Source organism: Rhinolophus sinicus, chromosome 4, assembly GCF_057876585.1.
Source record: "Rhinolophus sinicus isolate RSI-liver-muscle chromosome 4, RSI-T2T, whole genome shotgun sequence".
In the NCBI taxonomy this organism is placed as follows: domain Eukaryota; kingdom Metazoa; phylum Chordata; class Mammalia; order Chiroptera; family Rhinolophidae; genus Rhinolophus; species Rhinolophus sinicus.
This window is the reverse complement of record NC_142504.1, coordinates 1409430-1433805: the sequence shown is the minus strand read 5'-3', so window position 1 is coordinate 1433805 and position 24376 is coordinate 1409430. Positions and strand designations below refer to the sequence as shown.

Here is a 24376-nt window from a genome sequence, read left to right as displayed (position 1 = left end):
CTCTGGCTTCCCGGGGTCTGGGCTGCCAGTCGGGAGCGGCGTGGGCCAGGCCACCTGGGGAGGACTTCTGGGGTTGTCCCTGGTCACACAGAGCCCTGGGCCAGCTGCACCACTGCCTGGAAGTGCAATTAATTATCTTATGGGCAAAATGGGAGTCGAGTGGAACCTACCAGGCAGAGTCTTACGTGACAGTGACAAGCACAGAAAGCATGGAGCCCGGAGCCCGACAGCTGACAGCCTGTGACCGCTGGGTGCTGTTGATGTGACTGACGTGGATATGTTAGTCTCTGTGTGCGTTGATGTGTTTGAGAACGCAGAGGTCTCCTCCAAGAGTGAAATGCGTCTTGGGTAGGCTGGTCTATTGGGGTGATGTGGCCCCATTTTCACATCTCCGAGCTGTCAGAGGGCATCCGGATGCAGGAGACCCTGCTCTGCGTGAGCCCATAGTGCCTGGTGTGTCATTGGCGGGAGGTCTGTCGGTCACCAGAGAGCCCCTCCTTCCCCCAGTGAAGTCGCAAGACGCCACGAGATACGTCCTCACTGAGTGATGTGTTGTTTCATTCCACAGGCTGGTTGAACAGACTTTTCTTCCTGATTCACTCGTTCCCTTACTGAGCATGCCTGTTTTTGCAGGGCACCTGCTCTGGCAACGAAGGTGAGAAGCCAGTGCACAGCTCCAGGAGGCGACCGGATGGGACACAGGACGAACCCCAGAGCAGCAGGACGGCAGGCTGTCCCCTGGGGTAAGCACGCACTAAGGTCTCCCTGTGGCCCTTCTCTGTGCTGTGCGTGGTTTGCATGAGGACATGGTGTACGTGCAGGATTGGCATGGCCTTAAAATGAGGGGTGAGAGATGCACCACTCAACCCCGGAGCCTAAGCCCGCTGCAGTGGTGATGAAACGATGGCAGCGCAACGTGGGGACCTCCCACGACAGCCCCTGCATGGCCCTTTCCTTGAGTACGTGGGTGTGTTATTACTGCCGCCACCATTAGTGCAAACTAAGCAGCTTAACACAACAGAAATGATCTCTGAAAGCCAAGTCTGAAAAGGGGTCACTGGGCGAAAATCAAGGTGACTACCGAGGTCATTCCTCCCTAGGGGACTCTGTTCGCCTTTTCCAGCTCCTGAGGCCTGTACTGTGGAGCCCGGGGCCCTTCCTCCACCATCACAGCCAGCAGGGGCTAGTCAAGGACCCATGTGACCCATCGGGCTCACTGGATGACCAGGGTCCTCTCCCCATCTTAGGGTCTACTGATGAGTGAGCCGCGTTCCTCTGCAGCCCCTTCTCATGTCAGGAAACATACTCACAGGTCCCAGGGGTGGATGTCTCGTGAGGGGCCCGCATCTGCCTCCCCCAGTGAGTTCTCGCCTCCGCCTCACAAGGACCCTTAGGTGGCGCTGTTACTCCCCACCCGACAGGAAGCAGAGGGTGGCAGGGTAAGCTCACCATCCAGGGCTATGACTGCAGTTCATGTAATGTCACAGCTCCATGAGCAGACATGTCATCATCACCCATTTCATAGAGGAGCAAGCTGAGGCGCCGGGGCGGTCAAGTACCTTCCCCAAGGTCACCCAGTGAGTAAGTGGTGGGGCCAGCCCTCTGCCACAGCCCATGTGACTGTAGTACGCTTCTATGGCTACCAGGAAAGTGGACATGGGAGAAGGTTCTGTTTGAGAAAATTAATTGGGAACCAAACCCCTGCAGAAGGCGTTACAGGAACTTTCCAGCACAAGCTTGAGAATTGCATGACTGGTCCCGGTGGCTTTAGCAATGCTTGGGACCCACTGGGCGAGCTGGCAGTTTTAGAGCCTTGAGTGACTGTACATTTGGGGCAGGTAACGTTGTTTGGGAGCCAAAGGGACGGAGACCCAGGTCAGAGCCCTTTCTGTGCTCTGGGTCAACTGAGCAGCTCCCGATTTCCAGGAAGCACGGTTTTCTCATTTGTGAAAGGAGGACGGACACCTCTCCTCCCTCCCTAGTCGGGTAGAAAGAGCTGGTTGCTGTTGGTGTCCAGTTTCTGGCTCAGAGTCAGCCCTGGAAAACTGTGAGCTAATGCACAATTTCTCTGCAGAGTAAGCAGGATGAAAACGCGTGTGTTAGAAGCCGTTCGTACAAAGAGGGGTTGTTAACTGAAATTCTGCACATACAACATGTTTGGTTTTTCCGAAAGCCATGAGGTCCTAACAGCTCCTCGTGTCTGAGCCAGCTCACAGGGGACTGGCCTGCCCTCAGGGCCAGGTGCCCCAGACCCTCTGAAATCCGCTCTGTCCCCAGCCCGCTCTGAAAGTGGGCATTTTCCCACTTCTCTGAGAAGCAGTGTTGTTTCCTCAAAAGAGCCTTTCATTTCATCGCGTCCTGTGGAATAGCTACTTAAATTAATTTTCCTGCTGAGCTTCCAGCTGCAGAGCCCCTCTGGGCACTGCCTTGGCACAGCTAATCCAGGACTGGGGTCCCTCCCATCCAGTCCTACAGGGCACCCTGACAGCCGCTGTCCCTTGCACCTGGGGGCCAGTCCCTCGTCACAGGGTGGGACCTCAGCATCATCAGCTGCCAGGCTGACAATGAGGAAAACGGCATTTTCTGTGAATCTGATCGGTAGTCACATGTGAGAAAACTAGAAAATAGTGTATGTGTTTCATTTTTGCTTTTATAAAAACAATTTGTTAAGTGAAATAAGTCAGACAGGGAAAGACAAATACCATACGATCTCACATGTGGAGTCTAAAAAAACCCCAAAAACCTCTTAGATGCAGATTGGTGGTTGCCAGAGGTAGGGGTGGGGGTGGGGAAATGTGTAAAGGGGCCAAAGGAACGAAATTCAGTTGTGAAATCGTCAGTTGTGTGTATGTCGTGTTCAGCACGGAGACTACAGGTAATACCACACATGTGAGCAGACCTTAAAAGTTCTCGTCACAAGGAAAGTTCTCATCGCACAATTCTGTGAGGAGACGGATGTTTTTGTGGTGCTTATTTTGCAATATATACATATATTAAATCGCGTTGTACACCTGAAGCTAGTATTATGTTACATGTCAATTGTATCTCAATAGAAATGTTAAATTCTATGATACAAAAAAGTGTTCCAAAAGCACTTTTTACGGCAAACAGGAGTGAGGTCTGTGTGTTTCCATTTCTCTTTTTACCTGGCCTCTCTCCATAAGTAACGTAGTGAGAGCTGTAGGAAGAAGGATGTCAGCACTCAAGGCAGGTCACAAGCTGGACGGGAGATGAGCGCTGTGGAGGGAAGGCAGGTGACACCCAGGAAGAAAACCCGCTGTGTGACCGACAGTGCCTCCTTTACAGCGCTTGCACTGAAGCTGCTTTGGCCTTATGATGACGTGAGAGTGATACACACTCAATAGAAACCATGCTTCGACTTTTCGTTGCTAAGCTGTTCCCGAGCTAGCGGGTGCAGTCCCACACTGTCTTATGATCCTGGGAGGTGGGAAGTAGGCCTTGTGTGAGGTGCGTCAGCCCACCTGGAGGCTACTGCCTCTGTGCCTGTTCTGAGCACGTGCAAGGTCAGCCAGGCTGGGCGATGGTGTCCGGTAGATTGGGTGCATTCAGCACATTTTCGACCTAATGGTATTTTCGACTTACAATGGGTTTGTCCAAACATAACTCCGGTCTAGGTTGAGGGGCATCAGTAGATAGTAAAGATAACAACAGCAGACTGTGTGTGTGTGTTTAGAAACCAGGCACAAAGGAAGTTTTAAAAAGAAAAGCAGAAAAAGAATGATGAAGAAAAACAAAAGATTAGATAGGTAAAATATGTCCAAATATAGTTCAAATATGTCACCTACAACAAGAAATATGAATTTAACTTGCTACTAATAGACACAAACTATCAGATTGAAATTTTAAATAACAAAATTCAGCTATGTGCTGTATATAAAAGGCATACCTAAAACAAAACACATAGAAATGGTGGCAATAACAATAAGAAAACTATACAAATGTTAAACGAAAGAAAGCCATAGAAATATAAGACAAGATAGGATTTGAGACAAAAGTATTAAAAGGAACACAAATAAAAGGAATGATCAATAATGAATTTATTTGTCCCTAACAAATAAGTGTTGAATTATATGAAACAAACTGCACAGAATTGCAATGGCATAATGACGTCCAACTGAAAATGAAGAGTCACGTATGCAAAGTAGCAGTAAAAACAGAGAAGACTTTGATAAACCTACTCATCTTGCTCTGATTGCTCTTTATGGAACCCTGTACTCAGCAAAAAGAAACTGTACATTATTTCTGAGATCACGTGAATCCTTCACCAATATTCAATGTGCAATATGCTACAAAAGAAGTCTCAGATTTTTAAAGAATAGATATTATTCAGAACTCATTCTCTGATCACAGTGCCACCATTTAGTTACAGCAAAAAATTAAAAGCTTGTTTCAAAACAACCATATGACTGAAAACTTTAACTCTGAAATAACTCATAATTACAGTGAAAATCACAATGCAAACTAACTTGTATGATGTATCTCAAGCAGTACTCAGAAGAAAAATTACGTTTTAAATACATTTATTATATTAATAAAGCAGAAAAGTTTAAAAATAAATAATTTTAATGGAAAACTCAAGAACCTAGAGAAAGATAAGTAGAAAAAAACAAACAATGTAGACAAAAATGGAAAAGATAAGCACAGAAGGTAATAAAATAGGGGGAAAAAAATAGTAGAGTGACTCAACCAAATCAAAAGATGGTGTTTTGAAAAGAAAAGTTGACAAATCTCTAACAGAATTGATACATAAATAAGAAGAAAAATCACAAATAAAAAATGATATAAATTCAGATACAATAATATTTAAAAATTAGTAAGATAATACTATGAAGAATTTCATTCCAATACTTTTGAAAACTTAAATGAATTAGACATTTTCTAGAAAATATAGTCAATTTGACTAAGAAAAACAGGCAGACTAAATCATAAACATTAAAGAAGTAGAATTAGAAATCCTGTTTTCCCCAAAAATAAGACCTAGCTGGACCATCAGCTCTAATGCATCTTTTGGAGCAAAAATTAATATAAGACCCGGTACTATGTCATAAAATGTCATATCATATCATATTATATCATATCAGACCCGGTCTTATAGTAAAATAAGATCGGGTCTTATATTAATTTTTGCTCCAAAAGATGCATTAGAGCTGATGGTCCGGCTAGGCCTTAACATAGTAATGGTACTCAAAATCTCTAGAGCCGTTTTCACAAGCAAGTTATATCAAACATTCAAGAAATACATATCCACATATAAACAAAATCATATGGTATTTGTCTTTCTGTCTGACTTATCTAATTTAGCATAATCCCCTCTAGGTCCATCTGTGTTGTCGCAAATTATAAGATTTCGTTCTTTTTTATGGCTGAATAATAATATTGCACTGTATATATGTACCACATCTTCTTTATCCAATTGTCTATTGATGGGCACCCAGGTTGCTTCCATATCTTGGCTGTTGTAAATAGCGCTGCAGTGAACATAGGGGTGCATATATCTTTTCAAGTTACTGTTTTGGATTTCTTTGGATAAATACCCAGAAGTGAGATTGCTGGCTCATGTGGTAGTTATAATTTTTTGAGGAACCTCCATACTGTTTTCTATAGTGGCTGCACCAATCTGCAATCCCACAAACAGTGCACAAGGGATCCCTTTTCTCCATATCCTCGCCAGCACTTGTTGTTCGTTGATTTATTGATGATGGCCACTGTGACAGGTGTGAGGTGGTATCTCATTGTGGTTTTTATTTGCATTTCTCTGATGATTAGTGCTTTTGAGCACCTTGCCATGTACCTATTGCCTATTTATATGTATTCTTTGAGAAAGTGTCTATTTATTTCCTCTACCCATTTTTTAATTGGGTTATTTAGTTTTTTTTACCACTGAGTTGTATGAGTTCCTTATACAGTTTAGATATTAACCTCTTATCAGAAATGTGGTTTGCAAATATTTTCTCCCATTCGGTAGATTGCCTTTTCATTTTGTTGATGGTTTCCTTTGCTGTGCAGAGCTTTTTAATTTGATGTCGTCTCACTTGTCTCACTTTTCTTTTGTTGCCTTAGGTTTTCGTGCCAAATCTAAAAAATTATTTCCCAAACCAGTGTCAAGGAGCGTCTTCTGTTTTCTTCTAGGAGTTTTATGGTTCCAGGTCTTGCATTGAAGTCTTTAAGCCATTTCAAGTTATTTTTTGTGAATGGTATAAGTTTCATTTCTATGCATGTGGATGTCCTGTTTTCCCAACACCATTTGATGAAGAAACTATTCTTTCCCCACTGTGTGTTCTTGGCACCCTTGTCAAAGATTAGTTGACAGTATAGGTATGAATTTATTTCTGGGCTCTCTATTCTGTTCCATTGGTCTATGCGCCTGTCTTTGTGTCAGCACCATACTGTTTTGATTACTATAGCTTTGTAATATAGTTTGAAATCAGGAAGTGGCATGCCTCCAGCTTTGTTCTTAATTTTCAAGATTACTTTGGCTATTTGTGGTGTTTTATGGTTCCATGCAAATTTTAGGATTGTTTTCTATGAAAAATGTCATTGGAATTTTAGTAGGAATTGCATTATACCTATAAGTTACTTTGGGCACTGTGGACATATTAACAACATTAATTCTTCCAGTCGAAGAACTGGGATATCTTTCTATTTATTTGTGCTTTTTTTTTTTTTTTTAAGATTTTTATTGGGGAAGGGGAACAGGACTTTATTGGGGAACAGTGTGTACTTCCAGGACTTTTTTCCAAGTCAAGTTGTTGTCCTTTCAGTCTTAATTGTGGAGGGCGCAGCTCAGCTCCAGGTCCAGTTGCCGTTGATAGTTGCTAGTTGCAGGGGGCGCGGCCCACCATCCCTTGCGGCTCCCGGCAACCTTGTGGTTGAGAGGACACGGTCCAACCAACTGAGCCATCCGGTAGCTCAGTGGCAGCTCAGCTCAAGGTGCCGTGTTCAGTCTTAGCTGCAGGGGGTGGAACCCACCATCCCTTGCAGGACTTGAGGAGTTGAACTGGCAACCTTGTGGTTGAGAGCCCACTGGCCCATGTGGGAATCGAATCGGCAGCCTTTGGAGTTAGGAGCACAGAGCTCCAACTGTCTGAGCCACCGGGCCAGCCCCTATTTGTGTATTCTTTAGTTTCTTTCATCAACATCTTACAGTTTTCTGTGTAAAGGTCTTTCATTTTCTTAGTTAAACTTATTCCTAAGTATTTTATCCTTTTTGGTGCTATTGTAAATGGACTTTTTTCTTAATTTCCTTTCATATTTATGACTTTACAATTTTTTCTCTGAAACAAAAAGCTATCGACAAAGCAAGAAGACAAGCTACAAAATGAGAAGAGATAGCATTAATACGTATAACTGACAAAGAATTGTGTACCGATGTACAAAAAACACCTGCAGACCAATTTGGAAAAGGAGGTTCATAAAAACAGGCAAAGGACAGAAGAGGAAACGGAACGGCCGATTCTACACGTGAAAAGATGTTCAAACTCATCAGTAGTCAAGGAAACATTAAACTAACCTGCACTCTTTCTACACCCCCCAGTGCCCCTCAGCTTAGCACAGACGCAGGAGTCTGAGAACACAGGAGAGGAAGAAGCGAGGAAATCCCTCCGTGTTACTGGAGAATTGCAAATTCCCACCATCGCTGTGAAAAACAATTCGGAGAGAAGCAAATCTTGTCACGTACGCTGTGTAGGAGAGGGACGGCGGTGTGCCTGCCCTTCGCGCCTTTCGCAGACCCCGTCCCCTGGGGCCCCTGTCGCCCTGCCTTGCTGGCGGTGCTGAGGCTGCAAAGTCCTGGCTGCCCGTCACCATTTTTCAGGGTTGATTTGCAGGGACGACCCTCTAAGGATGAGGCAGTGTCTCAGTCCAGGACAAAGAGGCAGCCTGCCCACTGCCCGCTCTAAATCATGGGGTCCTGTCCTGTAATGACCTACTGCATGTCGTCTGGCCTCCATGCACCCTGTGGGCACTAGGGCTCGGGAACCAGCACAAATGTGCTGGCCCTCTGGCTGCTGCTTTGGCTGTAAATAAAAAGCCTTTTATCTCTGACCCAGGAATCTCATGTCTTCTTCCAGCAACTCTGACACTGGGGCAGCCTAAGTGATTAGCTGGCAAGTGTTAGCCTTTCGTTTTTGACAGAAGCCACCTAAACATGCTTCATCCTCATCATCAGTGTGTAATATACATGAAATGAATTGCCATCCCCTAGTTAAAGTCAATGAATTATGCTACATCTGTCAATATTATGAAATTGGAAAAAGAAAATGTTGAGTGAGAAAAGCTTGATGCAGAATGATGTATTTACCTGAAAACGCGATACTTCCCCATACCGCTATGGGTACATTTGTCTGCAGTCATAATATATCGTCCTGGGAAAGCGAAGCACCAGCTTAAGGACAGGGAGGGAAGCACAGGGGCTTCCATGGTCTCGGTGTTTGATTGCTTAGTGAAAACTGACATAAAGACGGCAGTGTTCCCTGTTTTAAATGGCATCAGTCTGCCTCGGACCCACAGCACAACCTCACGTTTCCTTCCAAACAGGAAATTTTGTTCTCACAGTTGCAACATTAATGCTTCCAAGCGTAAAAGCATAGTTTTGTAGTGGAAACCTCTCTCAACTTAAAACATTCCCAGACCAAGAGCCTGGGGAAAATATCATCGACGGGCCTGGCAGTGAGGAAATCAGAGACACTTCTGTTAAAAACACAACAGAAAACCTCCAGGGAAGTGCTACGCGAAGGCAGGAAAAGGCCCACTGCGCTGTCTGCATTTGTGCCCGATGGCTCCCCGCCGACCGAGTCCGACAGTGAGCTAGCTCCTGTGGACACAGGCTTCCATCTGGGAGAGCTGGAAACCTGATCCCCGCCCTTCTGCTGGTACAGTTAGGCTCTCAGGCCCTTCTCTGCTCTTAAAACCAGAGCAGGGAACAAAGAAGGGCCGGGAGGGGCCTGGCTCCAAGGCGGGCGGCCATTCATCACCTTCAGGGGAAATAGGACATAAATGGGCTCAGAGTTCCTTTCTGGTGCTCCCTCGGCCAGGGCGGCCCTAGGAATACTCACCTTGTTTCAGTTAGCAGGGCAAAGGTCAGAGGTCAACAGGGCTTCTCCAGCCCCCCTGTGTGGTAGCGCAAACAGGCCACACAATGAGACACTGTTGAAAGTCGGAATTCCTTTCACCCTGCGTAAGTGCCCAAAGCACCGGGGTCACCGGGGAGTACCGGAGGGGACCCTGCGGTTGTCCTGCCTCTGTGACAGAGGACATCCAGCAAGTTCCGAGCAGAAGGAAGGCGCCTGTGCCCGGGGTCTGCCCCCGGGAGACGTGCTAATAGGCTGGTCATGGGAGCACCTTGTGCCTCGAGGACACGGGCAGGCCAGGGAGCTGTCCTCGGCTGTGAGATGGGGACACGTGCTCAGTCAGGCGGGGATCTGCACCGTGGCAGGAAACAAGGCTGGTGGCCACGCCGTGGTCAGCACGGAGATGGGGACAGGTCTGGCCACACGGCTCAGAATCAGGTGGCTGGAGGTCCAGGCACAAAGCCTGGGCTGTGAGGCGTGTCCTGCCAGTGGCTCAGTCACATGACATCTCTCAGCACCTGCCCAGGCCCCGCCTGGCCTCCCCGTAGACCCGGGTCTGGGCCTGAGGAGAGAGGCTCTGCTCCGGCTCTGCCTGTGGACAGAATCAGAGGTCTAGGGCTGCGGGCCGGGCAGTGCCCGGGCACAGTGGTGTCCAAGAGAAGGCAGTGGCAGCTGACTTCACTGAAGGAGGCCAGGCAAGGACAGGGAAACTGACCGAGCTTTCTCGGTATCGGCTCCCTCCTCCAGGGGACTTCCAGAAGTAAGTCAGGGTCTCTTGCAGTGGCGTGCTGAGGGAAAGACCAGCTAAACGTACTCGTGTGTAAAGCTGTGGCAGTAGGCCTTATTTCTTAGGAGACAACCAGAGGCAAGACGTTCTGTCCAAATGGCCTTGTCGATTTTAAGATTCTCAGTACACGTCGCCGTGTCAGTTTGCCAGGGCTGCCATGGCCACGTGCCACATAGAACGTGATGGTCTCACAGGTCTGGAGACGGGAAGCAATGTGTCGGCAGGGTTGGTTCCTCCAGGGGCTGAGAGGGCAGGCTGTGCCCCAGGCCTCTGTCCTGGGGGTGTCGCTGTCATGTCCCCACATCCCCTCACATAGTCCCCCTCCCAGTCTGCCCAAGTCCGCCTTTGTATAGGGACAGTCATACTGCTTTGGGGCCCATCCTGCTCCGCACGGCCTTATCGTGACTTGACTACATCTGCAAAAGCCGTAAGGTCACCTTCTGAGGGACTGGGATTAGGGCTTGAACGTGTGAGTTTTAGGGGGACACAATTGAGCCCATAATAATTGCCCAATCACTTGTTAAAAAGGTTAAGGCAGATAGTTCTCTCATCAGTGTATTAGGGTATCATTTCATTGCAACCTCGCTGGCACGGAGTCTGTCTTTTAAAAGAAAAGCTTGCTTCTTGATGGGTTTTTTAAAACTGGTGCTTCATTGTGAAGTCCGTTGGCCGTGTATGAATTGGCTATTTGAGTCCCTGCACAGAACACAGAGCACTTCTGCGTCGTATTGGCTACAGCTGGGGAGCGTGCCAAGGAAACAGCCAGTGCACAAAGCCCGGTGAACGGGCGAGCTGGACCCAGCAGGGCTCCTGGTCCTCTGCCCCCATGGAGGCATCTTCTAGAAGTAATCGTGACTGTCGCAGAAACGAGGTCAGGACTCAAGCCCCAGCTCTGGCACTTCCTAAATGTGGTATTTTTCCAGCCTCTTGAAGCCTTTGTTATCTCCAAGGCAAAATGGAGACAGTCTTACCTTCCTCAGGGGGTTTCTCGGGGTTGAGTGGGGCTGTTACAGCGTCATGGCCTGGGGTGTGCTGTGGGTTCTCAGCGGCGTCCGTGGAACCGTTGGCACTCTGCAAGGACCAGATTCTGCCCGTGGAGTGAGCAGGTCACATGTCACTCGGAGCCAAATGACCGTCCACACAGGCTATCTCCGTGGAGGAGAGGGTTTCTGTGGGAGGACAGGCCTTCATCCCCTCATGACTTGATCCACGTGTCAGGATTGCATCACACTGGAGCATTCAGGGACCTGAAATTCAATCACGGGTCATATTCTTTATCCAGCGTTTCCTCCTTTCCTTGGCAAATTTGATTTTTCCTTATTGTAATGAAGCTCCCTGGAAAATCTAATCATTGCTTCATTTTCATCAGAGTAATTAAGCTGTGATGGATGAGACCCAGCTGGGTTGTGGGGTTCGTGGAAGGGCCGTAAGTAAGCAGATGGTGGGAGGCAGGTTGTACGGTGGTCAGCTGTGAGCACCCGTGGAGCAGAGTGGGAACGAACTCCAGTTCTGCCATCGTCTCAGAAGCAAGGGACAGCTTTCACGCAGGCCCAGCCGTCTACACGTCTGTTCTCAGAAATCAAGGGGAAACTATTTGCTGACTATGTTCTCTACTGAATTTGTCCTTATAAAACACATCATTACGAATCAGCCTCCCGCACAACTTGGAACTGAGGTCTGAGTTCATCGTGCACGTCCACTCCGTGTGTGGGTCTCGATCACCCCAACGGGCATGCCAGGCCCAGGCCACCCCCAAGCTCTGGTGGCACTCACACGTGCAGTGTCACGGTGTGATGTGTTCTCCTGCCTCCCCAGCACTGCCCTCCCAGCCCACCTGCACCGCAGGGCACAGTCCAGCAGTGGGTGTCCCCTCTGGCCACCGCCTAACCTCTGACCCAGGCAGGAGTCCCTCACTGTCGGCCAGTCGTCTGCACACCACTGTGCAAGGCCCTGCCGCCTCCAAAGGTGGTGCCCGGGCGCAGGACGGGGCTGGCCCCTCAGGAGTCCCCGCTCGCTCTCTCACATGCACACGCACAGATGCACACACACATATACAGGCACAGAGGCACACGCACACACACATGCATACACACACGCACATGTGCACGCTTGCTGTATGCAACTTTTGGGGAAGACTATGAAGGAAAAGGGGGAGTTTACCGTCTGTGCCTGTGGGTTATAGACAGAAGAGACAGCTGTGAATACATGTGTGAGGCTGTGCATGAGTGTGAGTGTGTGTGCATAGGTGTGAGTATGTGGGGTACACCCTGGTTCCCCGAAAATAAGACCTAGCCGGACAGTCAGCTGTAATGCATCTTTTGGAGCAAAAATTAATATAAGACCCGGTATTGTATTGTATTATATTATATTATATTATATTATATTATATTATATTATATTATATTATATTATTTCCAGTCTTATAGTAAAATAAGACTGGGTCTTATATTAATTTTTGCTCCAAAAGACCATCGGAGCTGATTGTTCGGCTAGGTCTCATTTTTGGGAAAACACAGTAAGTGTGTGGGGTGTGTGTGAGGGTGTGAGTGTGTGGGGGTATGAATGTGTGTGAGTGTGTGCGTAGGGGAGTGAGTGTGTTTATTTTTCTCTTATCTTTGTAATTCTCTGAATGATTTGCTTTGGGAAATCAGTGCGGTGAGACTCAGGACTTCTGTCATTATTTTTGCTTGTTTGTAGCCTGCCTTCCAACTCACATTCTTTCTCAGAGGCAACAGAGATGCAGCTGTTGGCGTGAGGGAAGGTGCAAGAGAGGGGAAACAGCAGGGAGCAAAGAAACCTGATCAATTTCTTAAAAATATATGAAAATACGATGCCCCCTGCCAGGAAATGACCACGTTCCAACAGCCGCTCTGGGGGTGACTTGCCTCCAGGAGCGCCAAGACCCAGCGAGGTCCACCTTGGAAGAGAAATGCTCTGACAGGTGCAGGGCAGAGAGCCCGCCTGGACAGAGAAGGCTTCGTCCCAGCAAACGGGTGCTGTGAGCTGGCGGCGGGAACGAGAGGACGTGCTATGGGCCGAGGGAACACTTCCTGAACACGTTCTCCGGCCCAGGCACTTTGCATGTTTCATGAAACTTCCCCATTTCACAACATCTGTCAAGTACATGATGTTTTCTCCACTTTGTGGAAGAAGAAACTAAGGCTTTGAAAGGTCATTTACCCAAAGTTTCCTCTCACAGTGGACGGCACAACCATCCACCCAGCAGCTCAAGCCAGAAACCGGATTCTCCCCAGACACCCCACTCCCGTCAGCCCGCCTTCTCCATGTGTCATTCAGTTAGTGAAGCAGCCCCCTTCAGGTGACCCCTAGAACTGTCACGCTGCGTCTCCCCCATCTGCTGCCATCTTGCTTCAGCCCATCCTGTTCTGTACGATTTTTACGATGGCGTCCTAATAGGTTCCTGCCCAGCGCACAGAGCATATAACATGTATTATATATGTTGGATTGAGGTTTGCAAAACGAGGACTATGGCCTCACGTGTGTGAGACTGATCAGAGTGAAGTGAAAGGAAGCTGTTTACGTTTTTGTGTGAAACTGAGCGTAACAAAACTGAGTGAGAAACACATTCACCAAACAACTTCTGGTTATCACCTCAGAGGTAAACAAGTCCTGGGAAACCACTTCTGGTTATCACCTAAGAAGTAAACAAGTCCAAGGAAACGAAGATAAACGCAGACCTCAAGAGCAATGCTGTGAGTGGTCCGACTGGGCCTCTGGCTAAGCCCCCATGCGAGGCTCTGGGTGAGACACTGTCCGACAGAGTCCTCTGCGAGGGGCAAGCCACAATATCGGGACTCTCTGAAGTGCTGCAAGACCAGCTTGTCTCGGACCTGTCGTGGGCCCAGTCATCTCTCCTGGACCAGGGACCTTCTCCACCCCGACTGACTCTGGGACTTGGTTCGTTATTAAATTCTGTCCTATTCTGTATAACCTTCTGTGCTGACCAGAGCATTGGCCTCTGGAGGGACATTGGCTCCCAAATAAAACTGTGTTGCTCACTCTGTCTGAACCTGTGTGCCAGGACTTTGTTCCCCACTCGTGTCACGAGTACCACACAGGGACGCTGGGCCCTGCTGAGGGGTTAATGTCCCCTTGGCTTTCAGGAAGAGACTACAATGTAGTGACTGCCCTTCCAGGCGCTTGCAACACCCAGGCAGCTCTCCAGCCCGCCTGGGGGACATTGCTGAGCTTCCTGTTTGACCACTCGGAGACCTGCTGTAGGTTTCGCTTGCACACAGATCGTTCACCTCAGTTCTCAAGAGGAAGCACGATCATTTTAGCTCTAGAATATTTACTGCAGCCTTAGGCACAAGATGGAATTTTCCATTTGCTCACCATCAAACTGAAACGTGTTTTCCTGAAATCTAAAATAATTTGCAGTTTATGAAATCAGAATGGTTTTGATCCAGACATAAATCCTTAGCAACTAAGAACATTTTTGCTTTAAAAAAAATCTATTTTAGTTTGTCTGAAATTTGGAAGACACATACAGCGTGATCAATTCACAAGAGTTAAAGTAGGTTTCAGTTCTGTTTTAACTTTTCACCTGGTCATCCCCAAACTGTGCCAAGTGCTGTTTCTGTGAAGCATTTACCAAGCGACCACCTGGTGCAAAAACTGAAGCTGCCGACGGGCACAGTGTGGATAATCTATGGCGTCAGGCGTCCGGTCTGTCACGGCTGTTTTCCTTCTGTTTGCTCTGTGTTCTCAGACACTCTGCCCCTAGACGTTAGCGGTCACCCAGGAAGGAACAAACGCTGACACGTTCCTACCTGCCTGGGGTTCTCAGTGCGGAACAGGAAGCAGGATGTTACCCTTCATTTTCTGGAAGGACATGGGAAGTAGCGAGCTTTATTAAGCAGAGAGCGCTGACTGGTTTGTGACTGCCTCGAGTGCCTCTTGCCTGCTCTGCCCTTTGTCTCGTTGGTCAGGGAGACTCCCACCACCAACCAGCACTGTCTGGGTCTCCTTCAGGTCCATTAGGTAGACAGATATTGTTACCTAGTGTCCGATGTGAGGCCTCAGGTACCTGTGACAGGTTCAAGGCCTTTTCCATGGCCACAGACGGCAGGGGGTGGGACCAGACTTGGAGACTAGGAGTCTTTTTTTTTTTTTTAATTGTCAACAGAATTTAACCAATCCTTATTTCAGTCACTCTCTTTCTAAAACTTGTAAGTACATTTATACCCCCTTCACTCATTTCTCCCCAACCCACCCCCTTCCTCTGGCAGCCAGCAATCTGTTGTCTGTATCCGAGTTTGGGTTTTTGTTTGTTTTTGATTCCACGTATAAGAGAGATCATGTGGTATTTTTCTTTCTCTGTCTGACTTCTTTCAGTTAGTGTAATGCTCTCGAGGTCCATCTGTGTTGTCACAAATGGTAAAAGTTCATTCTTTTTTACGGCTGTATAATCTATTATGTGTATATATATATATACACACCACATTTCTTCATCCATTCATCCACGGACACTTAGGTCGTTTCTACCTCTTGGCTACTGTAAATAACGCCACAATGAACATGGGGGTGCAGATATCTTTTCCAGTTAGTATTTTCATTTTCTTCAGATAAATACCCCAAAATGGAATTGCTTGGGTCATATGGTAGCTCTATTTTTAATTTTTCGAGGAACCTCCATACTGTTTTCATAGTGGCTGCATCAGTTTACATCCCCACCAGCAGTGCACAACCATTCCCATCTCCTCACGATTTGTTATGTCCTGTCTCGTTGATGAGTCATCTAACAGGTGTGAGGTGATATCTCATTGTGGTTTGATTTGCATTTTCCTGATGATTCGTGATGTTGAGCATCTTTTCACGCACCAGATGTCTTCTTTGGAAAAAATGTCTGTTAATACATTCCCATTTTTTAATTGAATACTTGGTAGAATTCACCAGTGAAGCCGTCTGGTCCTGACCTTTTGTTTATTGGGAGGTTTTTGATCACTGATTCAATCCTAGTAATTGGTCTGTTAAGATTTTCTGTTTCATCATGATTTTTGGTAGGTTGTGTGTTTCTAGGAATTTACCCATTTATTCTAGGTTTCCCCGTTTGTTGGCTTGTAATTATTCATAGTGGTCTCATGATCCTTTGTATTTCTGTGACATCAGTTGTAACATCTCTTTCATTTCTGATTTTATTTATTTGAGTCTTGTCTTTTTTCTTGTTGAGTCTAGCTAGAGGGTTGTCAATTTGTTTATCTTTGTAAAGAACCAGCTTTTAGTTTCTTTGATCTGCTCTATTGTCTTTTAAGTCTGTATTTCATTTTTTTCTTCTCTAACTTTTGTTATTTCCTCCCTCTACTAACATTGGAGTTTGTTCTTCTTTTTTCAGTTCCTTGAGGCATAGAGTTAGATTGTTTATTTGGGATTTTTCTCCTTTCTGAAGGTAGGCATTTATCTCTGTGAACTTCCCTCTTGGAACGGCTTTTGCTGCATCCCACAAATTTTGGTATGTTGTATTTCCATTTTCATTTGTCTTAAGGTACTTTTAAATTTCTCTTTTGAGTTCTTTGACCCATTATCTAGTAGCATGGTGTTGATTCTTCCCATGTTTGTCGCTTTTCTAGCTTTCTTCTTGTAATTAATTTTTGGTTTTACGCCATTATGGTTGAAAAAGTTGGTTGATATGATTTCTTAAGTTTACTAAGACCTGTTTTGCAACCTAACATATGCTCTATCCTGGAAAATGTTCCATGTGCACTTGAGAAGAATGTGTGTTCTGTTGCTTCTGGATGGAATGTTCCGTAAATGTCTATTGAATCTGTCTGGTCTAACATGTCATTTAAGGCTGATGGTTCCTTATTGATTTCCTGTCTGGATGATCTATCCATTGATGTAAGTGGGGTATTAAAAATCCCCTACTATTATTGTATTACTTTCTATTTGTTTCTTTAGTTCTGTTAATATTTGTTTTATATATTTAGGTGCTCCTATGTTGGGTGCATAAATGTTTACAAATTTTACATCCTCTTGTTGGATTGACTCCTATATCATTATGTAACACCCATTTCTGTCCCTTATTACAGTCATTGTTTTAAAATCTAATTTTTCTGATGTAAATATAGCTACTCAAACTTCCTTTTGATTTCCATTTGCATGGAGTATCTTTTTCCATCCTTTCGCTTTCAGTCTATGTGTGTCTATTACATCTAAAGTAAGTCTCTTGTAGGCAGCTCATAGATGGGTTTTGCTTTTCTTTTTTTAATTGATCAGCCACTCTATGTCTTTTGATTGGAGAATTAATCCATTTACATTTAAAGTAATTATTGATCGGTATATACCTATTGCCATTTTGTTAATTATTTGCTGGCTGGTTTTGTAGTTCTTCTCTGTTCCTTTCTTTCCTTGCCCTCTTCTTTCGTGGTTTGGTGACTTTCTTTAGTGGTATGCTTGAATTCCTTCCTTTTTATATTTTGTGTATTTACTATTGGTTTTTGTTTTGTGGTTATCATGAGTTCACATATAACAGTCTATATCCAAAGAGTCTGTATTAACTTGACAGCAACTTAAGTTCTATCCAATTCTAAAGTTCAACATGTCCCTCCCCCCCACACATTTTATGTTTTTGATGTCGCAATTATTGCAATTATACTTATTTTTATTACTTTTGCCTTTTAACCTTCATACAAGTTTTACAAGTGATTAATCTCTACCTTTACTATTTACCTTTCCAGTGAGATTTATTCTTTCATATGTTTCCTTGTTTACGATTAATGCTCTTTCCTGTCAGCTTAAAGAAGTCCCTTTAGCATGTCTTGTAAGGGTGCGTTAGTGGTGATTAGCTCCTCTGGCTTTTGCTGGTCTGGGATTCTCATGTGCTCTTTGCACTGAGCGGTGCTGCTGTGAGGACCCGCACCTACTCAAGCTCCTGAGTGCTTAGGCTTTCAGCACATCCACGGCTGGGATGTGTTTTCAAGATGATACCGCTTCCCCTTAATCTGTGCGTGAGGAAATTGAGGTTCTGAGGCCTGGGCTGCATCCGTGCTGAGCAGACTTAGACTTGGAATCTGAGGTCCTGATTAAATGCCCCCTTGGCCGGGTCTGAGCAAGTTGGGCAAATCTTGTAACCGCACTGAGCATCAGGTACTAATATACCGCTCGTGGAAGTCTGGTGAAATCACTCTCCCAACAAGCAGGTCTTCAGGGTATATGCTCTCTGGTAAGTCCTAGGAGGCTGAGCTCAGGGTCTGATCGTGGGCATGACTCCTGGCCTGGTGGGTTCTTGTTGGGGGGAGGCAATCGGAAAGTAAATTTTTAAATACACCATTAAAATTATGCTGATATTTACAAAACTCCTGGTACATAGTTGATTTTCCACAAATGACTTGACCTCGTTATTGGCTGATGGTTTGAGTACCGAAAAACAAAATCATCAGGAACAAAAGTGTAGGGGAGGCTGTTCGATTAAAGGAGATTAAAGAGCAATGACAATCAAATGCAATGTGAGATCCTTAACTGCATCTTGGTTTAAAAAATTCTATAAAAGACATTTAATGGACAAAGGAAAACATTTGAATCAATATTAAGTTTCTTAGGCATGATAATGGCTTTGTGAATACATAGGAGCATATCTTTGGTGAGGCATTTACTCGTGGAAGGTTATTGTGTCTGCCACTGTTTTAAATGGTCAAAATATATATGAGGGAGAGGGAGAGGAAAGTAGTAAAATATGAGGGTGTGGTGAATGGGTATGTCATTCTCATGATTAGTCCATAGCTTTAAATGAAAAGTTGACAAATAAACATCAAACCTTCCTGAGGAAAGAAACGAAGCAGAGCCCTCGTGGTTCCAGTCAGTTCCCTCGCTTTGCTTCTTCCATCGTGTGTGGATGGAAAATGGACACTGCAGGGAGCGGTGGGCTGCTGACCCAGTGGCTGGCGACGGCCTCTCCTCCAGGGACAAAGCGTGTGCAGGGCGTCCTTTGCCACCAGCACCCACAGTTCTCCCTGCTGCACCTGCCTGCCACGCAGGCTCCTGGGGCAGCAAACACCTGCTTTTCCTGCTGGTCCTCTGTGTACACCCCCTAGTCATGCTGGTGGCGTTTAAGCAGAAGAGTCCAGGTGTTTAGCCCGGCCCACCAGCCACGTGTCGCCTTCCAGCATTCGCTGTCATGTGCAGGAGAGGGGGCTTTCTGTGGCCTAGAGAGTGTTGGTCTGCACGGGAGGGTGAGCCTTTTCTCATTGCCAGCTTCCCAAGGGTCCTATACGTACCTCCTTCCAGTTGTCACTCTGTGTCTCTGATGGCCTGCTCTTCCCTGGCCTGCTGTGGCTCTTTGGGACGTTACAAAGTTTGGGAGGCTCAACCCAGGACTCCTACAGTTTCTCTGCTTTGTCTTTCATCTGATACACCTGTGCATCCGAGCGGAGGTCTCCCCCATGAAGTTGGTCGTATACTTATAATGCCCTAGAGCATTCCAAGAAAGTGACCTCAAAATATTTCATTTTAAAAATGAAATTGAAATTCAGCAGAACACCCAGCTCTGCCTAGGGTCATTCTTTACAATGATTTTACCTGAAAAGTTTGAAATACGAATCACCTCCTACTTTTGGGAGGTGAACCTCCTTCTGCAGCAAACTCGAAAAGGACGTCCGTCCCCCAAGAAAAGCTTGGGCAAAATGAAAACGGACGTTTCTTTTGACTCAGTAATTACACTACGGAAATAGTCGCAGACCCAGCCCCCTTCTCTGCCGTTGGGTAGAAGCGGGTGCCTGCATGAGGGGCGGCTCACGCCCAAATGGATGTCCCACCCCTCCAATCGGAATCTCGAACAGAACGACGGGGCCGAATGACATGCTTCAGCCCAGGAAAGTATGCTGTGCTTTGCGCCCTGCCCATCCAGCCGGCGTCACAGCCTCCTGCCACGGTTCTTTCTAGAAACCCATTTCCCTGAAGGTGTCCAGGGTTGGCTGTTGTCCACAACGGAAGAAACACAACGGATACAGCAAAGACACCCACTGTTCCCTGTTCTGCAGGAAGACCTGAGCGACAGAACGTCTGGCTGGTGTGGACGCTGAGCTAGGCGAGTCCCCTCCAGACGGTCTCCGGGTCTGTGGTGGGAGCGGCACCCTGCTCTCCGGGACACGACTTCCCTGTCCACAGAGGGACGCCGCCATTCCTAACTGACAGCAGAGTTGGATGGGAGAGTGTCTTATAAACCGTGGGACCCCGCAGAGCGGGGGCCACCAAGCTCCCCAAGTCCATACACATCCCCCCCGTTCCCCCCAGCTCTCGGCAAGACATGGACAGGCCGTCCATCCGCGCCTCTCAGGCCTCCTCTGCAGGCTGCCCTGCAGTCACTGTAACCTGATCCGTCTGTAGGAAAAGGCCGGGTCTGGTGCTGGTGCACTTCCTGTGGATTTGATTAACAAGGCGGAGGAGGGTGTTCAGGCTGGTGGCTCTGACACTCGTGTCTCTCCAGCCTGGGGGACACTAATTATCTGCGTTTTCCTTGGGGGAAGGTGAGGAAGTGGGCTGTTAGTAACAGCACAGACTCGCTCATTCTAATAAATTGTAGTGAAAAGTAAAATAAACATGACCCCGCTCATCAAGGGGGAATCTGATCCCCAAGAGCCCAGGAAAGAGAGGACAGCACAGAAAGGACGCCTCCCCTTAGTCCGGCCAGGGGCACAGGCAGGGGTGCGTGGCTACGGTGAGCGATCAGTCGGCATCCAGGCCACGCTCGTTTTTTCTATTACACAAAGAACTCACACAAATTGTGAAAATCAGCTCCCCCAGGCAAGTGACTGATAAGTAATTCACAACAGAAGAAAGAGAGTTAGGGAACATACACGTGGGGAAATGTTCAAGCTTACTGGGGATTAAAGAAATGAAAATTAAAATAATGGGATACCTCCACTTACCTATCAAATTAACAAAAACTTTAAAAATAATATAATACCAAATGCTGGTAAATCAAGGAAATTCATTTGATGCTGGTGGACATATAAATTGGTACAACCGTTTTTAAAAGCAATTTGGTGATGTGTGTTAAGAACCGTAAAAATATCCATAGCTTTTAACCGGATGCTTATATCACTTAGCCAGCAATTCACATCAGTAAATATGACCAAAAGGAAAGCACTTCATGTATAAGAAATCTGGCCAAAAGATACAAGTCTACATATGCCCCCAAATTCTATGTACAAAACTTTTCATCATCGCAGGATGTTTGGAAATCGCCTGAATTCGTGAACTGCTCTGCGTGCATTTAAAATAAGGTAGCAGACTCTTCCGTACCTTGTAGAGATTTGTGTGACATGCTGTCGGATGACAGAGTGAGTTGCAGAGTTGTGGACGGAGCTCAGCTTCAGTTATACCAGCAAGACTTTACACAGATGGAGACGGAGAAAACAGACCAACACGCAATAGCAGTGACGTGTTCATACTTGGACATATTCAACTTTTCTACCTTGTTGGCATTTCTAATTTTCTTAAATGAAGCGTATTTTTAGTGGGAAAAACAAAGCAGGGTTAAGGATGAGCTCAGATCTTCCCAATGACCCGTGGCTCATCCATCATTCCTGACAGTATCTTAATCTTCTATTGTCAACCCACATGGCCTCAAGCTCATGAGGTCCTTGGTGTGTCACTGTGGACAGAGGGTGGCCCTTCCCACCCAACCGAGCCTGTTTCCTCAGAGTCTGAGGTGCCTCTAGGGCAGTCAGTGCCCGAGTATTAGCAGACAGAGGACGCGGTCTCCATGATCATAGGTCCCTTGACACGCCTGCTGCCTCAGTGGGTACAGACGGCGGGTTGAGAGCAGCCCCCGGCCTTTCCTGTCCCACCGCTCTGTTCCCTGTCACACCGCAGACGAGACCTAGAAGTATACTAAATAAATACATGTGGATAAAAATGGAAATAAGACCCTCCCAGCTGATAGCCCAGGAGCCAGCAGATACCAAGTCGCACAAATTCCTGGCATGGTTGTCTTGCTGCACCAAGGTGCCCGGTTTTTTCTGGCAAAGAAGGTCAGAGGGTCCCCAGGCGAAATCAGGAACTGCCTGCCACCAGAGCAGAGTGGTGGCCACAGCCAGCAGGGAGGGGCTGAGGCGGGTTCCTGCTCCTGCAGCACAGAGGAGAACAGAGAGGCCCAGAGACGCTGGGGAACCTGCACAGGGTCACACAGCACGAAGGCTCAGGAGCTGGACTCAGGCCGGGAAGTGCAGGCATTCCCACGGAGAAGCAGCCCAGGCCCAGTGGACAGGAGCCCAGCCCCGGGGACAGAGACTGGTGACTCATGGGGACCACAGAGCACTGTTTGGGTTACAGGTCAAAACAAGCAGTTTCCATGTGGGCCATGGAGCTGGGGGAGCTGGAGAGCCCCCCTCCTGCCAGCCCCCGGCCACCAGGCACAGGAGGACTTACTTACCTTAAGAAAGGACTTCCTGTTTGTCAGAACGCAGCACACGAGGCCACTGGAGGTAAATGACACCACAGCCGAGATCTACTCTGCTTCTTAGGAGCAGAGCTGACGAGTTACATGCAGGCTGTTTTCCCTTCCTCCTGCTTTCGGCCTGGAATAGGGCTTGTAACTGGCCCTCCAGCAGCCATCTGATCCATGAGGAGCCATGAGCAGGAGCCGGCCACTGAGGACAGAGGCAGCCGGGCCTGAATCCCACAGCTGCCGGATGCCCTGCTCTCAGCCCGGTTTTGTGACACAGAAGAAAACAAGCTCTTGTTTAAATGTTTTCTGGCCTCTGTTAATAGCTGTCAAGTCCTAAGTGGCAAAGCACAGCCTGGAAATAACAGTGCACCAATGTATCGTAACAGGGAAGCCCTCTGTGTGTCCCAAGCGCAGTCTCTGCTGTTCTGTCCCGAGCTTTGAGGCCTGGTCACCCCGCTGGGCCTTGGTTTCCTTGTCTGCAGTTTGGGTTGTTAGTGGGCTTGAGTGGGACGGGAGGGTCGAAACACTGAGCACGGAAGGTAACCAGCTTCTTCTGTCAGAAATGAGATGATTGGTTAATGCCCTGCTTTTTTGGGAAAGAGAGAGAGATGCTCCACGGTGAGAGCAACAGAACACAAATGTGGTGGACGAGAATTTCCCTGGACTCTCACAGGACACAAATGACGTGGCTGTGGGCGGCTGGCCTCGCCCCCACACCTCCCTGCGAGTTCTGACCGTCATTTCCCACGGGGTTGGCAGGATCTCTGGCCCTGCCCACGGGTCAGCCTGTGTCCTGAGCCTGCAGGGGGACATGGCAGGGAGCCAGTCCAGCGGAAAGCACAAAGCTGGATGTTTCTTTAGCCACTAAATGTGCTGTGTACACAGGCCCCCGTCACCATTCAGATGCCCAGAATCGAGGCAACAGGTGACAAAGCTGTCTCCAGCAGGACGTCCCTCCTTCATCTCTGTCATCATCACCTCCCAGCAAGTGACCACCATCAGAAAGACACTGACCACACCCAGAGAGTCCCCAGAGACATGCCCACCATGTGGCCGTGGGCTGTGCAGGAGTGACCCACGCAGGACACTGCCCACCCTCAGCGAGTGCTGGGGGGTCATGTGCCGTGGCGGAGACCCAAAGCTCGTTCAGACTAAGGCTACTTCCTTCCAGCAAGACGAAGTCAGTCTGGGAGGGACTAGCCACAGCCACGTGTACTTTCGTGTGACACGGCAGTGCCACAGAGCAGCGTCCCCACCGAAGGAAATTGTCATAGTGATTGGCTCTTTCTAGGTGCCAGGTACCGTGCTAATTATTTCACACCTTCTTGCTGGTTTAGAACAAAAACTGCAGGTGAGTTCGTCCTACTTTGCAGAGGTGTGGCCCCGCCCCCAGGTGCTGTGAGCAGGAAGGACCCAGGCAGGCAGCCGCACCGGCAGTGAGTCACTGACACCACAGTGGTGAGTGGACGTGCTGGACACGGGGTGGTGACCGGAGCTTTGCGGATCTCCTGTCAGCAGCTTTGAAGTCTGCAGCACAGTGTTGTCAGCTAGTCGCCCTGTGCCCACCACAGCCCAGGACTCACCCACTTGTAGCTTGGACTTTGGACCTTTTCACCCTCTGCCCCCATTTTGTCCACACCCACCCCACCTGTTCTCTGTGTCTACAAGCTCTTTTTGTCCTTTAGGTCCCACATATAAGTGAAATCCTACGTGTCTGTCTTTGTCTGACTTATCTCACTTAGCATAATGCCCTCAAGGTCCGTCCACGTTGTCACAAATGGTAGGATTTCATTCCTTTTTATGGCCGAGTAATATTCCACGTCACCTTTGAGGATAGATCACGTGTGCTGCATCTGTGGCCCCACTGAGCTTTCCTTTCCACACCTGCAGTGTAGCCTAACAGTTGTCCCCCCCTCAGGGCTGGGGGAGAACCCAGGCCGTGTGCACCCTGTGTCGTCGTCAGCCACTTTCCTGTCTGACTCAGAGAGGGATGAAGGGACCGGGACAGAGGTGACGGGAGGAGTCAGAAGAGACCTGCGTTCTCTTACCCACATCGCTCTTCCTTCACCTACTTTCCACTGACATCTGGGAAAT

The 24376-nt window shown here is 47.5% G+C and overlaps 1 protein-coding gene across 5 annotated transcripts in view; it reads left to right on the top strand.

Moving 5' to 3' along the window:
* PKD1L1 (polycystin 1 like 1, transient receptor potential channel interacting) overlaps positions 1 to 24376 on the top strand; it is a 126684-nt gene that overhangs the window by 82149 nt on the left and 20159 nt on the right. For 3 of the 5 annotated variants that reach the window (XR_016021008.1, XR_016021007.1, XR_016021006.1), the window contains exon 54: positions 634 to 743. Coding sequence is in view for 2 of the 5 variants with exons in the window: in XM_074341073.2 (XP_074197174.2) it covers positions 634 to 743; positions 12574 to 12631 (168 nt within the window). In the remaining 3 variants the exon portion in view is untranslated. Of the gene's footprint in view, positions 1 to 633; positions 744 to 7555; positions 7867 to 12573; positions 14752 to 24376 lie in introns of those variants that run through there. The other 2 variants (XM_074341073.2, XM_074341074.2) reach the window with 2 other exon arrangements.